This window comes from Mirounga angustirostris, unplaced genomic scaffold (assembly GCF_029215605.1).
Source record: "Mirounga angustirostris isolate CCGP_5_RB_7025 unplaced genomic scaffold, mMirAng1.0.hap1 SCAF_4, whole genome shotgun sequence".
Taxonomy (NCBI): domain Eukaryota; kingdom Metazoa; phylum Chordata; class Mammalia; order Carnivora; family Phocidae; genus Mirounga; species Mirounga angustirostris.
This window is the reverse complement of record NW_026991712.1, coordinates 189,750,441-189,766,037: the sequence shown is the minus strand read 5'-3', so window position 1 is coordinate 189,766,037 and position 15,597 is coordinate 189,750,441. Positions and strand designations below refer to the sequence as shown.

General features: G+C 64.6%; 2 protein-coding genes across 2 annotated transcripts; both read right to left on the bottom strand.

The window, feature by feature from the left end:
* Positions 1-1,822: 1,822 nt before the first annotated feature.
* TNFRSF18 (TNF receptor superfamily member 18) lies at positions 1,823-5,300 on the bottom strand. Its single transcript, XM_064590171.1, has 5 exons — positions 5,135-5,300; positions 4,155-4,274; positions 3,061-3,148; positions 2,691-2,893; positions 1,823-2,621 (listed from the first exon to the last, which is right to left on the bottom strand). Exons 1-5 carry the CDS (start codon positions 5,298-5,300, stop codon positions 2,497-2,499), a joined length of 702 nt encoding a protein of 233 aa, XP_064446241.1. The 3' UTR covers positions 1,823-2,496.
* A 4,206-nt stretch (positions 5,301-9,506) lies between these two features.
* TNFRSF4 (TNF receptor superfamily member 4) lies at positions 9,507-15,344 on the bottom strand. The gene is made up of 7 exons (XM_045895538.2): positions 12,305-15,344; positions 11,922-12,044; positions 11,332-11,433; positions 10,903-10,969; positions 10,148-10,344; positions 9,883-9,981; positions 9,507-9,793 (listed from the first exon to the last, which is right to left on the bottom strand). Exons 1-7 carry the CDS (start codon positions 12,450-12,452, stop codon positions 9,723-9,725), a joined length of 807 nt encoding a protein of 268 aa, XP_045751494.1. The 5' UTR covers positions 12,453-15,344; the 3' UTR covers positions 9,507-9,722.
* Between the last annotated feature and the right edge of the window lie 253 nt (positions 15,345-15,597).

Below are 15,597 nucleotides of genomic sequence, written 5' to 3'. Positions count from 1 at the left end.
CCCTGGGCACTGCCCCCCTCCATTGCCCATCCACAGTTCTGTCCCCCAGAACTTGGATTTGCTCAGGCCTCACCTACCTAAAACCCCTGGTGGTAGCCCCTGCCTGCCCATGCCCTGGGGTCTCCACCTGACTCTCCAGCCCCTGTGCCCCCAGGGCCCTGCGCAGACTCTTTTCACCTAAGAGTTGTCCTATAAATCAGAGAGACCCAGCCCCTCCACATGCTCCCTCCCTGTTCTATGTCTTGGGAGCTGGGGTGCCTCAGGGCCAGGCCAAGCTTGCAAATCATGGGGTTCTGGGGGCTCCGAGGAGGGAGGGGAGCAGGGGTGGGCAGATGGAGCTGGGTTGAAGGACAGGGGGCATCTCTGCGAGGGGCAGTGGGGGAGGGGTAGAGAGAAGGGGGCCGATCCAGCACCAACAAGGGTTCCCCTGAGCCCTCCCAAAACCCTGAGATCTTCAGGGCCAGACCCCTCCTGCCCCGCCCACCAAGCCAGGCCTCACTCTCCACCCTCTTTTGCTGCTGCCTGAATCCAGCCTCCACCCCATCCTCCACCTGGGCCTTGGAATCTCCCACCCTGCTCTGTGCCGCCCTCGCGCTGACGTCGGGGCGCTGTCACCCCACATGGGGCCCCCCCATGGGGAGTTTCCATGCTGAGTCAGCCGACAGAGAGGTCCCTCAGGACTTGGGTGTGTGCAGGCCAGAGTGGTTTCTCAGGAAGATCTGTGACTGCAGACGACCTGACTTCACCCCCCCACCACCACCACCCCCGAGACAGCTGAGCCAGGGTTGGGGAGCCCTTTGCCCCAGGGCAGACTGGGGAAGCACCTGTGGAGGGTCCAGGACAGCCCTGAGCATCCCATGGGCGTGGGGCTGTCAAGTGACCAGGGTGGCAAGAGTAAGACCGGAGGAGAGCTGGCTTCCCGAAGCAAGGGGAACAAGGGGTTGACAGGCAGGAGACGTGGCCTGGAGACAGAAGAGGGGCCGGGGGTGTGGCCAGCAAGTCCCAGAGAAGTCTGCTGGGGGGTCTCCCGGAACACAGCATGGTATCTCCCACTGTCCCCTGACATCCAGCCAGTCCACCTGTATTTTCTCATTTATTAGCTAATTCACCTGGATCCTCACCCGGAATTCGGGCTCTGTGGGAGTGCCCGGAGCCTAGGATCCAGCAGGCGCGGAGAGGATGAGTGTTCCCCACGTGAGGAAAATCATGAAGGAGCTGTCAACCCCCTCCTTCCAGGGGTGAAGTGGCTGCACCAAGCCGAGGTGGGGAGGGGGTGGGGGTGATGCCCCTGTTCACGACACATGCAGATCTCTCCACCACCTCCTTGCGGCCCATCGGGACTGAGTGGGGGTGAGGGCCAGTGAGCCAAGGGGCTCTCCTGGGCGGCATGCAGGTAGGAGGGGGGGCGTGGGGGACCTGGAGCACGGGGACTGTGGGCACGTGCCCAGATGTGCTGGCACCTGACGGGCCTACTGTCGAGACCTGCCTCCACGGGCCTGCCTGCCACACCCTGGACAGCCGTGCCAAGGAGTCCTTATCAAAGGGAGTCCCGCCGGGAGGCGGGGAGAACACTGCTCGCCCCCAACAGGCAGGCGAGAGCCTAGAACCATGCCCCGAGGGAGAGGGAACCTGGGAGGTGCCGGAGGCAAGCAGCAGGGCTTGCCGAGAGGGTGGGGGCCAAAGGCAGGCCACTCAGAGGCTGCCCTCCTGACCAGGAAGAGTTGCGTGTAGAAAGTGACTCGCCCTGGACTTGGGGCCGGAATGACACAGGACAGGCACCCCCAGGAGCCAGCAGGCTGTGCGACCAGCACAGAACCCAGAGTCCGAAGCAGCAGGGGTCCAGAGACTGGACACAGAATCCAGCTGTCTCAGAGTGCCAAGCAGACTGCCAGGGCAGGGGGTTCGGACAGGGCCACAAAAGGGCACACAGGACAAGTGTCCATCATGGTGCCCTTCCTCCAGGAAGCCTTCCAAGTCCCATGGTCCCTGCTAAGTGCTTGTGCCCAGGACTGGAATGGCCCTGATTTCTGCCCCACCCCCAGACCCACCTAGGCTGGAAGGAGACTGGGGCTACTGGCGGGCGGTGGGGGCTTGTCTCTCTGTTCTCCCACCCCAGAACACGTCCACTCAGGTCACTGGACAAGTGTTTATTGCGCACTGCCTGCAGCCAAGTCCCGCACTGGGCACAGCCTCCTGTCCTGGGAGCCAGGGGCCCATAGACGCCCCCCAGCAACAGGGCCAGCGAGGGAGGGAAGCAGCCATGGCTGTGGCTTTATCTCCCATGGGGTCTGGCCAGAGCCGCTGCCTCTTCTGGATGGTCTGGGGGACTGGCCACTGTCACCATCCCCCACCCACTTCCGCCATCGAGGGGAGCAGGGCCGGGCCCAGAGCTGGGGCCCCCCCGGCAGGGTGCAGAGCCCTTGTTCCCGAGGGTCAGCCCTGGGACGCTTCCCGGGAGGGTCTGGCTCTGGGTCTGCGGCAGAGGACAGCCCAGCCTCACACCCACAGGCCCCTCAGCTGGCCCTTGTCCTCCGACAGCTGCTCGCCCCGCTCCTCCTCGGGGAACTGGCAGCTGCAGGCATCCTCGGCTGGCGGCCGTGCCTCCAGGGGCAGCTGGGTCTCTGCAGAGGGGCTTCAGTCAATGGGCAGGCCAAGGGCCTACCTCTCCCACCCCGGGGGGCACAACTGACCTGGGGGCCACACGGGTTGCCTCCTCAGCTGCCAGATGTGCAGGCCAAGCTGGGCTGCGCTCAGGACCAGGATGCAGGCGGCCACAGTGAGGAGGACGATGGTCAGCGGGCCGTGCGGCTCGGCAGGCGGCAGCCCCAGGCTACATACGGCATTGTGTGTCTTGTTCCCGGGGAACATGGTGGGATACCCAAACTGGGAGCAGCTGGGACACACGGACACAGAGCCCTCGGTCAGCCCTCGGCCACCCGAGCAACCCTTGCGCAGGGCTGCCATCCTCTGAGTTGTGTGTGGGTCACCGCACCAGGAAGAACAGGAGAGGCCCCTCCCTCAGGAACCAGCCGGCCACCTGAGGGTCCCAACAGGACTCACTCTGACCAGGGTTTGCAGCGGCCCTCCTGGCCTCCAGAGAAGGTCCCTGTGGCACAGTCGACACACTCAAAGCCGAAATTGAAATTCCCTGGAGACAGACAGACAGCCAGGGTTTGCTGGGGTAGATGAGAGGGAATCCATCTGGGGCCTGGGTCCACAGCAGAATGACTCCCACACACCTTATCCATTGGACAGAGGTCTCTGATGCCTGCAAGACTGGGACCTGGCCAGAATCAGTGCCCAGGTGTGCCCCATTCCAGGGCAGGCATCTGTCGGGGAGGCAGACTTGGGGGGACCCTGAGCTGAGTGGAGGTTCCTGGGGAATCTGGGAGAGGAGAGCTGTGTGGCACATGGCCAGAGGGGAGTGCAGGGGCCTGTCCACTGGAGGCCGGAGGGTAAGGGAGCCCAGAAGGGGTGGAAGTAGAAACCAGGCTAAGAATCAGGCCAGGCCTTATGCTTGGTCCAGTAGCCTGGAGGGCAAGAGGTCAGTGAGGGTCCCAGAGAGAGGAGGTGAGGCTTGTACCCCAGCTGACCCTAGACCCTGTCCTACCCAACCTCCCAATGCCCCTCTGGCTACACTGTGTCCATCCCATCAGGTAAACAGGCCCCAAGAGGATCTGAGCTGCTCCTTCAGGAAAAGGTTGACCCCCAGACAGGGCAACAGGGGGCAGGCCTAGCTTTGACAGGACTGTCCCCATGCCGATGCTCAGGGTACGTGGAGGACTGGGGCATCATCAGAGCCAGGGCCTGAGGGCTAGACAGCCCCTGGACACCCCCACTACTCCCCACAACCAGCCCTGAGGAGTACCCTCGAGCTGGAAGGAGAAACCCAGGTGAAGAGAGGGAAGGACTCCCCAAAGCTGCCCGGGTGCTAGGACTCACATCTGAGCTATGGCAACAAGCAGCAAACGGCCCCACCCACCTGGGCCTTGCAGGACCCGAGACGCCAGTGCCTGCTTGCCCAGAGAACCTGCATGTACCCTCCACACACAAGCACTTCCCTCCACCCTCATGGCACTGGCTACGCACCGGGTCCCATGAGCTCTGGCTCAGCCCTGGTCAAACCCATGGACCCGCTCAGGCCGGTGACTTACCATGAGGCCGCACCTCCTGGCCCGGCGGGCAAATGTGGTGCTTGCAGGTCTTGCACTGGGGGTCTCCACAGTGGTACCCTGGCTCAACACACGTGCAGTCCCCCTCAGGACAAGCCTCAGCTGAGCAAGAGAAAAGCCAGCCCTCTCAGCAGCTGAGCCAAGCCCCTCCCTCCTCAGGACTCCCCCCACCCCCCGCCCCGGGGCCCTCCAGAGGGAATGGGGTGATATAGGGAAAGGCAGTCCCTACATCCACCCTCAGGCAGCCCCAGGGGGCAGAGGGCACCTGTCTGGGAGCCAGGACCCCGGTGGGGTCCAGCTGTCTCCCTCCCTCCTAGGCACCTAGCTCCTCCATCATGTGGCCTGGCTGTGTCCCCCACTGCCCTGAAGCTGCTCCCACCCAGGGTGGTTGTGACTTGGCATGTCACCAGAACACATCCCTGATGGACAAGGGGGCCACCTGGGGACCTACTCCCTCTCCCGTTTTCCTCCTGCCTGTCCCTGCCTGCTGCACTGAGACGTGGGACCCTCAGAGACCGCCCTTCTCAACCCTCAGGCTCCTGCAGGGTGACGCTCTGGGCTGCTTTCCCTGCAGTATTTGTCCCCAAGCTGGCACAGACCGCTTGGCCCTCACCCACAGATGCAGGTCAGAGGCAGGGGCTGGGGCAGAACCTGTGCTGGCCTAAGTGACAACCAACGGCTCACGGGCCACTCCGTAAGAGCTCAGACGCGGCCTTCCTCCACCTGGGACCCAAGACTCGCCTTGGGGAAGGCTTGCACACCCCGAGCCCCTGACCCCCCTTTGGGCCACTGTCTGAGCTGAGCTCCTCGCTGCCACACGCCCCCGCACCCATTCCCCTGGGACAGCGGGCTCTGGACCCAGAAGCTCTGCCCACCGCCCCGTCGCCCCGTCGAGCCGGTCTGAGCACAGGGAGGGGGCGCGGCGCTGCTGCCCCACGAGACAGGCTCCCCGCGCGCCTTACCCAGGGCGCACAGGCGACAGCAGCGCGCGTCCGTCCCGGTTCCACGCAGAAGGCGGCCGGGGCCGCAGCTCACACCCCCGGCGGGGCGCTGGCCCAGGCCCACGGCGCAGAGCAGCGTGACGCCGCACAGGGCCACGCGCGCGCCCCTCGCCTCCATGGCACCCATGGCGGGACGGAGCCGCGAGATTTGAGGGGATGGGCCCCGCCCCGCCCCCATCCGGGCACGCCCAGACCCCGCCCCGCGGGCTGCGGGCCCCTGCCGAGGTGCAGGGAGGGCAGAGAAATTGTTCCCATCCGGACCCGCTGTGCCACCTGGCAACCCACAATGCCCGGGGCAGGCGGCGCGCCGGGGCTCTGGGGCAGGGAAACTACCGCGAGTGACTGCAGTGACGACGCGTCGTTAGAGCTTTGTCCAAAGCACAGAATGCACGGCCGCGCGCGACCCTCTCGCAGACCAGGCAGCCCACGACACCGCGCCTTGTCCGCGCCGCGTGTCCAACGTCACAAATGGCCCCTGGGGGCAGGGGCACGTGGGAAATCTCTGCAGCTGCCCCTCACGTTTGATGTGAGCCCAAAGCTGCTCTAAATAATAAAAAAAATTTAAGTCAACTGAGCCCAGCTGTATCTCACGGAGGTGGTCTCTCAGCAGGCTGCAGAGTGCAACCACACAGGGTGGGGGCGGGGGCCTCCAGGAGACTGGTGTGCGGGGGCGGGGGGGGGGTGGCCTTGGGGGTTCCTAAGTGTTCCTGAACTTTGCTCCAGGAATTCCTACCCAGAAACTAAATATGCCCCCAAATGTGTGTCTATGGTGGGACACTGAACACAGCCTACATCCCCAACTACGGCTGGGGCAGGACTGGGAAGGGAGAGGAACCTGTAACCTGTCAGGTCTGAAGGGAGCGTTGCCTGCGGGGGGTGCTGAATGCTAAGTGGCAGACAGCACCCTGAGGAGGGTAGTGCCCACAGGTGCGCTGCTGCAGGGACCCCCAGAAGGACAGTCTGGCCAAGGGCTGCGCCCTCGCTGTGCCCCCTCGGTGTCTGGCTGGGTCCCCTACCCCTGCTCCAGCTCCCTCAGGAGGGCCCCATGGGCTTTTAAAGATCTCCTCCAACTCCCTGGTCCTCTCTGAAACCTACACACCCCAGAGCCCACATCTGCCAGCATCATGGTCCTGCCTGCTGATCCTCAGCACAGAGCCCCACACCAAGAGGTCCCCCACTTTCCAGGGATCCGAAGGGGCCCTCCCACTCTCCAGGGATTGGGACAACACCCCCCTCACTTTCTGGGGATCAGGACAAGCGCCCTCACTTGGCCAACAAGGTCTGACCAGGCTCCAGGTGCACATGGTGGCCCCCCAACACACACACACACACGCACGCGCGCGGTGCTGACACCTGCTCGCAGCTTAGGGCTTCTAGGGGAGCGCCCCCACACCCCCAACCCAAGGACCTCCTCAGATCTTGGGAAGGTTGCTGGTAAGGAGCAGTCCAGGCACTGACCACACGTCTGGTCTCTTGAAGCTCTGGCCCAGAGGTGGCCCTGCTCAGGTCCCAGCTCTAACTGCTGGGCTGGTTTCCACCCAGACCTCTCCAGACAAATCTGGTCATCCTGGAGGGTGTGGAGGGCCAGCCTCTGACCGAGCCCTCGAACCACAGAAAATTCAGTCTCCCACTCACCGTGAGACTGTCCCTGGTGCCTCAGAGCTTCGGCTTCCCCGTGTGCACAGAGGGCTTCTGGGGCCCTGCCTCCTCCAGGAAGCCTCCCTGGGGCCAGGGTCTCAGGAGCGAGACTGGGCTTATACCCCCAGGGCTGGAGGTGTGGAGACAGCTGTGCCATTGGCCTTTGGGACCTGCAGCTGCCACCTGGCCGATGGGCAGCTGTTCCTCTTCTGAGGGAAATGACAGGAATTAGCCATCTGTGACCCAGCTCTCCAAGTCCCAGGAGGCACAGCCCCTCCCCAGAGGGCTAAGCCTGGCCGTGCAGGGGAGGGAGGGGGCTCAAGGGTGGGCTGTAGCTCCAGGCTGCCCGAGGCTCCGAGGGGCCTTGAGATCTCCGTTGAGCTCCCACACCGGGACGTGTGTCTGAGCGCTGGGACAGAGAGGGACTCCACGCACAGAACCAGCAGGTCTAGACCTTCGTCCACTGCTCACTTCAAAGACCTGAGGGGTCAGGTCTGTGGCAGGACCGGGTCAGCCCAATTCTGGTTAGCGCACGATGTACTGTGGCCCAGGAAAATATGATCAATACCCTACAAATGATGCTTGTCAGACTGGGCCAAGTGTCCGCTGGTCCTTCTGGAAGCAGGGACAGAGTTAGAAGCTTCTGGAAGCAGTGTGTGGTGGGGAGGGGTGAAGGTGAGCTGGGCAGGAGGAGCTCTGGGCAGGAAATGTCCACTGGAAGGGCCCGGGGGCGAGTGGGAGAGGAAGGTTCTTCCGGGGCTGCCACCCAACAGCAGCAAGAAATCAAAGGGCCCACGTCAAATGCCCGCAGAGATAGTGGCTTATGAGCAAGGCCCCTCAAAAGGCAGGGGTGACGTCAGCCAAATGTCAGTGCCTGCGTCTGCTTTCCTGCTCCAGCTCCTCCGGAAGCCCCCCGCCACCGCCCCAGTCACAGGCTGCGGGGATGCGTGGAGCCTCCACGGCTGGGCAGCGAAGGGAGAGGCGATCCTTATCTGCGTCTGTGTTTTCCAGTACTCTGAGCCGCTCACCACATTTTTACGTTATCACTCATTCCAACTTACACAACCCCTGTTCCTGTTAGCGGAGGGCCCTTCACGGAGTCCAGGCAGTAACCAGAAGGGTGGTGGTGTGTGGAGATGGGGCTCTGACAGCAGGGTGGATGGGGTACCAGGTGGGGGCGTGGAGGAGGGGCCCCCGGGGAGAGGCGGCTGGGGGACACTGGGCACTGGGCAGGGCCACAGCTCCATCACCCAGGCCTGGGGGTCAGGCAGGCCTGGGGGTCAGGCAGGCCTGGGGGTCAGGCAGGCCTGGGGCAGAGGAAGTTTGAGGGTTTTCAGCAGACTGGCAGGGGGTGAGGGGCTGGAGAGTGTGCTTAGGGTCGGTGTAGAAACAAAGAGCAGGTGACTCTGTCCATCTTTCTGTCCCACAGCAGGGATGGAGCAGCCAGGCAAGGGGAGGGTGTCCTGGCTGAGGGAAGAGCTGGGAAGTGTGGGGAGGAAGGCCCCAGGATCTGAGCCCTCCCCTGCCCCCACCCTGCCCCCTCCACCAGGTCCCATAGCACTTCTCCACAGCCTCCGTGCTGTCCTGGGAACCACTGTCCCCCAGTCAAGGGTGCGGGTTTGCTGCCTGTGTCGAGGGCACTGCTTACGTTGTTCTGGTCACTGCTGAGGCTCACGCCAGAAGACCGTGGGAACTCAGTGTGGATGAACATGGGACGGCTCTGTCCTCCCTCTGCAGTGTTCAGGCCAGGGGCGGAGGGGTCAGAGATTTGAAGACAGGTTGGACGGGCCTCTAGGGCGACCTTGGGGAGCAAGATGGCCCAGGAAACAAGGAGGGTTGGTGTCCAGGGCTGTGCCAGAGTCAGGGCCCAGAGTCTCATGCTCGCCATGGTGCCTTTGGCTGCAGGTCACCTGGCAGCTGCGAAGGACATTCTCTACCTGGCCTGGCACCCCAGCCGGAGGGGCGCCATGGTCATGGACAAGTCATGGTCAGTGGGACCCCACTGTCGATGGGCATTGGGATTTTTCTGCATTGAGGCCTTTTGTTTACACCAAGGGCAAACTGAGGATCAGCCTGATTGGAAATCTCTACTTTCCCGAAGTGGTGACACCCAACCTTCACTGCTCACTACCGACAACACACAGGCAGGTCTGGTAGGGCATGCAGTTCGAGAGGCCTCAAGAAAGAATGTCTCTTGAGCTCTCTGCTCTGGAAGGACACAGAGACCTGAAGGGTCGCCCTCAAACGTCCCCTTTGGGGCCAGGGCCTCCAGTCTCCTACCTGCTCCCATTAGTGCCCAAGCTGTGAGCTCACTGGGAGTGCCTGGGGCCTACTCACCCAGGTTTAGGGGCTCAGAGCAGCGGCTCCTGGATTCCCCCAACAAGCTGCTGGGTTGTCTAATCCTCCCAGGACATTTATTTTGGCCTCCACGCCCCACTGCATGTGCCGGGACATGCTCAGAGAAGGGGTGAGGACAGGGGTCCTGCGGTCTCTGAGTGGGGTCCACTTGAGCTCCCTACCCAACAACCCTGCCTAGGCTGGAGATCCCTCTCCCACCAGAGTGGGCACAGCCCCTGCGCTCCCTCCGCGGCTGTGCAGCCCCCAGCCCGCCGGCACCCAGCGGGGACCCTCCGCGGCTGTGTGGCCCCTGGCCACTGGCATCCAGCAGAGACCCACATTCGCCAATGTCCTTTATTGGGGGGCACCACCCTGGGCAGGAAGTATGCACAGCATACGTAGCAGAGCCCTGGGTGCCAGCCCAGGAGCACCTAAAACGGCGCAGGGTGGGGTGGCGGGGTGACAGAGCACCCAGGTGATGGGGTGTGGTGGCCTACACCTGGGGGCACCCCCGATGCCCCTCAATGTCTAGCAGACCCTCTGGGCTCCAGCCTGGCATGGGAATGCTAGCTGCTCAGATCTTGGCCAAGGTGGAGTTGGCATCGGCGTGCTCCTCTTGGATAGGGGTCCGGAAGCTATTTCCAGCTGCGGGGGGAAGAGCGAGAGGTGGGAGGTGGGTCAGGGTTTCAGCCCTTCAGGAGGCCGTCTGGACTGGGGCCACACAGGGTACTTACTGGGGGGCAGCCGCCAGGCTCGGTGGTGCAGGAGCAGGGCCAGCGCGGCCGCCATGGGGGCAAGCAGGCCCAGGCCCAGGACAACGGCCAGCTGGGGGCCTGTGGGAGGCAGGGCCTGCTGGGGTGGGGTCCACCAGAGCAAGGAGTCCACCCCTGGGGGGCCTCCATGAGGGCAGAGGGCATCCCACCCCATCCCTCTCTCCCCACGCCCCTTCTGTTTGGGGTTGGGGAGGGCCCTGCTGGGGTGAGGCCAAGCCCCCCTTACCCCTGGGGGGCTCTGTAGGGGGTGTGAAGGGCTCCTGTGGGACCCTGGCCCAGGCCGTGGTGGGCTGGGTGGTGGGGGGCCAGGCTGGGGGGCGCTGGGTCTCCCGCGGCAGTGTGGCTGGGGGGCTCCTGTCCTCACAGACAGCATCCGAGCTTGCACTGGCTGGCCGCACCGTGCGCTTTCCCATCAAGGTGCAGCTGAGGAAGGCAGGGGAGTCGATCAGGCCAGAGCCCCGACCCCCACCCCCCGCCAACTCCTCCCAGATTGACTGGATGGGCCCAGAACTGAGACAGGACCAGGGAGATGTGGGGAGCGATGGGCAATCCACACTGGATCACCTCAGGCAGCATCACACTCCCACCCAGAGGACAGGCCAAGGACCCTGCCCAGGCCCCCACACCCCCCAGGGGACATTGGCCACACCCAGGGCCACCTGCCCCACACCGTCATTCCCCATCTCCCCTCGCTCTGCTCCCCACACGGTCTCCTCCCAAGCTGCTCCAGCCGCACCTTGCCCTCTCAACCCACCCCCTTGCTCTTCTCTTGCTGCCCCCGCCGTGGAGGCCGCAGCTGTGGATGAGCAGCGCTCTCACAGACTCCCAGAGCCTGGGACAGAGTCTCATGCACTCCTCACTCCAACCCAACAGTCAGGCTGGACCAGGACCGAGCAGGCGGGCAGCACAGTGGGGCCAGGGGTCATGAGGGGACGGGGCCATTGGGGGGGGCAGGGGCCAGGAGCCCCCCAGGTCACTCACTTGGTCCAGGGCTTGCAGGCCTGGTTGTCACCTGGGGAGAAGTGTCCCAGTGGGCACGGGGCACAGTCTGCAACAAAGACAGCAGGACAGACAGTCTCCTCCACTGCCACCCACCTCGGGGACCTGGACGCAGCAGCTGCTGGGGGCTAGTTCTGTAGGGCTGGGCGCTCCCCCACCACAGCCTCCAGAACCTCCTCCCTGCCCACATGCCACCCCCTGGCCCTGACCCAGGTGCCCCCCACCCCTTTCTTGGCATGGCCTGTTTGCTGGGGGGAAGCAACCTGCTCTGAGCCGGGGGGGGGGGGGCGGGGTGCAGTGGGAAGTGATAGCATGTGATGTAGAAGACATGCTTCCTTTACAGCCCGCGAGGCCCCCACCGGCACGCAGACCCTGACCTCTCAGGCACACGCCGCCCACGCCCGGGCTCACCGACTCCACGCTTAAAGCCGTCCTGGGGCTCGGTGCCTGGCTTACAGCTGCAGACCGTGTCCTGCGTGGGTGTGCACCTCCACTTGGGCTCGCTCCCACTTCCTGGGGGTCAGGTGAGGCGGGCGCAGTCGGCGGGGCTGCCGGGGCTGCCGGGGCTGCCGGGCAGGCTGGAGGACCGAGGCCGAGGGCTCCCGGACCAGCAGCCCCCTTGCAGCCGGGCAGCTCCCGGTTCTCTCCAGTCCCTGGATGCCATATTCCTTCTGGCCACTTGGCCCCTGGGACGCATCCCCGTGGCAGTTCCAGCCTCCCGTCCCACCTTCCGTCGGGCCCACAGCAGGACCTTCGTTGGCGCTTGGATGCGGCTCTCACCACCCCCAAAGGCCCACTGGCAGGCACGTGCTCCTGCCTGACTCCACGTGGCCTCAGCCCCCCGGGAGGAGGGAGGGGCTCCTAGGGGGCCTCCGTGGTGCAGCAGGCCCCACTGTGGTTTGGGGTTTGTTTCTGCGGCTGTGGGGACCTCCTGTGAGTGCCTGGGCGGGGCGACAGGGACTCGGGCAGGGGTCCCGGGATCGGGCTGGGGTGGGGCTCACTCTGATTGCACTGTGTGCAGGGTTTGCAGGGTTCGTAGTTCGTAGCCTCGTTGTAGAAGCCAGACAGACACGGGTGGCACTTGGTGTCCTGGCCTCTGCTGCAGCGGCTCTCCATCCCATAACCTGCGGCGGGAGGCGGGCCGCAGTCAGCTTGGCCTGGCACCCCCAACCCCGGTCCTGGCGGCCCACGGTCCTGGGCCCGGTTGCAGGTCACCCACTCTACCAGCCCGAGCCCGCTAGCCCATGACCCCGCGTCCCAGCACCCCAGCTGCAAGTTCCCCTCTCCCCAACGCCCATCCCCATATACGACCCCCACCCCCAGGTCTCGGGTCCCCATGAACCCACAGGCACCCCTCCCCCAATTCTGTGGCCAGGCCACTCACCTGGCGGGCAGTCACGACAGCACCTGCCGTCTTTGGGGTAGGCATCCCCCACACAGGTGAGCTGGGCTGCAGTGCCCAGCACTAGTCCCAGGAGCAGGAGGGCTGAGCGAGGCCCACTGGGCCGCTGAGCCTCCACAAACATCCTCATCTCCGCAGGTGGTGCAGGAGTCTGGGGTTTTTCCTTGCAGGATGTGGCTATAAGGGCTGCGGAGGAGGGGTGGGGAGGGAGAGAGGAGGAGGGGACCAGGAGGAAGGAGGCCCAGGAAGGGCTGGGGACCCCTGACCTGGGCTGGCGGCAAGAAGACAGCTAGTCTGGGAAGCAACCGTCCAGGCTGTGGGCTTCTCCCCTGCCCTGGGCTGCAGGGCCCTCATCCCCTCAACTATGCCCAGTAGCCTCAGGCTCAGCCGGCTGGGGCTGAGCCTGGGGCCAAAGGGAGGACCGGCAGCCGCCTGACCCCTAGCAGGGCCTGCACATCTAGTCCGCACCCCCACACACTGGACCCCTCTTGCCCCCATCTCACCGGGGACGTGGAGTCCCTTCGGCTGGGCACACTGGGTACCCTCCTGCTCTGCCCAGCCCAACCAAGCCGTTTGGATGAGGGTAGTCTTCGGGGCCCCCCACAAGCTTGCTCCTTCTGGGCAACCCCTCTCCCTGTACAGGGCAGGGCAGACCCCTCAGGACGAGCAGGTAGCTGCCCCTGCAACGCCCCCCGCAAAAGGCGACATTGATGCCAATCCTCACCCCCAAGCAAAGGGGTGCACAAAACAGAGGGGCAAACCAAGGCAGCACACTGCTCAGGAGACAGGCCTCACACCGTCTGGAGCCTCTACTCTCTACTGGGCATCGGCTCGGGGGAAGATCAGCAGTGCCCCAGACTCCAGGGCATGGTGCCCGGCCCAAGCATCCGAAACTAGCCGACTGAGGCAGTGGTCAAGGCTTTGAGGGCGCCTGTGCCCACACGGTGAGCGTGCAAGCGTGTGGCAGCATGTGCTGGTGTGCAGGCGTATGTGGCCGGCATATGAGTGCAAACGCAGGGGTGTGCTGGTGTGTGAGCAGGTGTTAGGAGCTGACTGTGCCCCCGAATCCCTGGGTTGAAACCCTGACCTCCAACGTGGCTGTTTGTGGAGAAGGGGCCTCTGGGGTGCTGGTAAAGTTTAGATGGGGTCAGAGGGGTGGGTCCTGATCCCAAAGGGCTGGCGTCCTTCTGGGAGAGACCCCAGGGAGCGCAGAGGGAGGCCAGGCGAGGACAGAGGCCTCAGGAGGCTCTCAGACGTCCGGCCCCCAGGACGGGGAAACGATCGTCCCTGGTATCGTTAGGACGGCACCTGCCCTGTGCCCTACGTACAAAGTATGCCGGGAGCACGCGTGAACCCGTCTGTGTGTGTGTGCGGCTGCTGGGAGGGTGGGGGCAGGGCGTCCACCCACACCCACTCTGACTCCCTGGCCGCGTGGGGGCCAGCAGGACGGCTGTGTGCCCTGTGGTGGCCGGGCCAACCCGGCCCCACCCCACACCCACCCTGGGCTTAGAGTGTCCCCACAGCACCAACGCGAGGCCTGGGATGACCCATTGGGTGGTCCCACGGAGCACGTGGCGTCCTCGGACACGGCCCCGGGCGGTTGCAGGGCAGGCAGGGAGGGCTGTGTGCAGGGCTGTGGTGTGTCAAGCGGGAAGAACAGGCATGTGCCCACCCGGCTAGGACATCACTGGGTGCCCTGGAGGCAGGGGAGGCTACACTGTGTCGTTCTGTACCTTCCAAACCATACCCTTGAGATGAAATTAACCATTCACCAGTTAGTTTACAGAGTTTCAGGTGCAGGGCCTCCCTCAGGGAGGAGAGCGGGGGGAAGCTGGAAATTCCCCTCCCTGACTCCCCGACAACGGGTAAGAAAGCTGAGCTTCCCCAGCCCACCTGTGGGAAATTCCTCCCCGGCTGAGCTGGGCAAGGTGGGCACGGACGAGGCCACGGCCCACAACAGCTGGGGTGGAGGGAGGCAGGCTCTGCCAGCGGCCAGGGGGCCACACAGGGGAGGGGACCAGGGCGTCAGGCAGCCTGGTGTGCATGCATGTGCATGCGTGGGCCCCGTCTTCCGCAGATGGTGAGAAAAATCTTTTTTTTTAATTGACAAACTGTAGCCCGAGGTTGAGCTAACTTGGGACTCCGCTGGGCAGCGCCCCCTCCAGCGTGCCCCTCTCCTTCTCTGGGGGTCACGTGGGGGCTGCCTGCCCTCTGGCTATACGGGTCCCCACTGCCTGAGGCCCTGCACACCTGGCCCACGAATCGGGCATCTGCTCACGGGGACCCACCAAGCACAGACAACTAACCGCACTCAGCCTGCATCCTGTGGGCCCAGCCGACCCCCGGCCTCAGCCCACACCTCTGCCCACCATCACACAGCTGCTTGCTGCTGACTCACCCACGTGGCCTGGCCACCACGGGGACCCCCTCCCACCACACACTCCTGTCCCTTCTGAAGCCTCGTCTGCCTGGAAGCACAAGTGTCATGCGCCCTCGTTCCTCTACAGCGGCCCCAGCCCACACTGCTCGGAAGCGGGTCCCTGTGGCAAGGGCAGGTCACAAGGGCAGCTCAGGGCAGCCCCTCTGCCCACCGGGCGGGAGCCCCCACCCGAGCAGGGCCCTCTAAGGCCTGAGCAGACCCCCCGGCTGGGTGAGCTGTCCACGGAGGCACGCCGGCCCACGGCTCAGGGCTCCCAAGGGGATGACCAGCACGGAGCGGGGCAGGGGCTGAAGGTGGCAGCTCGGAGGTACGTGAGGTCAGAGACCCTCAGTCAGTTGAACCCCTCACAGCTCAATGCCCTCTGTCCCCACACACGAGAAAAGTACTGGGCATGGCTGACCCCCAGAAAGGGCCTGGGACCGCAAGCCTGAGAAATCGAGGTCTGGTGGGATGTCCGCCAATAGCCCCGTCCTGTCCCCAGGCTCTCAGGCCCTCCCAGCCCCTGACTACAGGCTCAGTGAGACTCCAGATCCCCTGGCCACCTCTGCTCCGTCCCCCACAGCCAGCCCAGCTGGAGGTGATTCTCAGTGGACTCCTGTGTTCTCCCCCCGGCCCCTGCCCTAAGGGCTCGTCCTCAGATCTTCCCTCCCTACCAGGAACTCCGGTCCCCCCACCGGGCCCCTCCCAGGGGGTCTCACCCAGGCTCCACGCTCCTCACTTTGAATCCGTAGCCCAGACCCTCCGCTCCCTGCAAGAGCCCTCTTCCACGTACCCACGGGCCTCCCCATCGCTGAACACATCCCTCACATGCAGCCCCACCCCGGGGCCTGGTCCC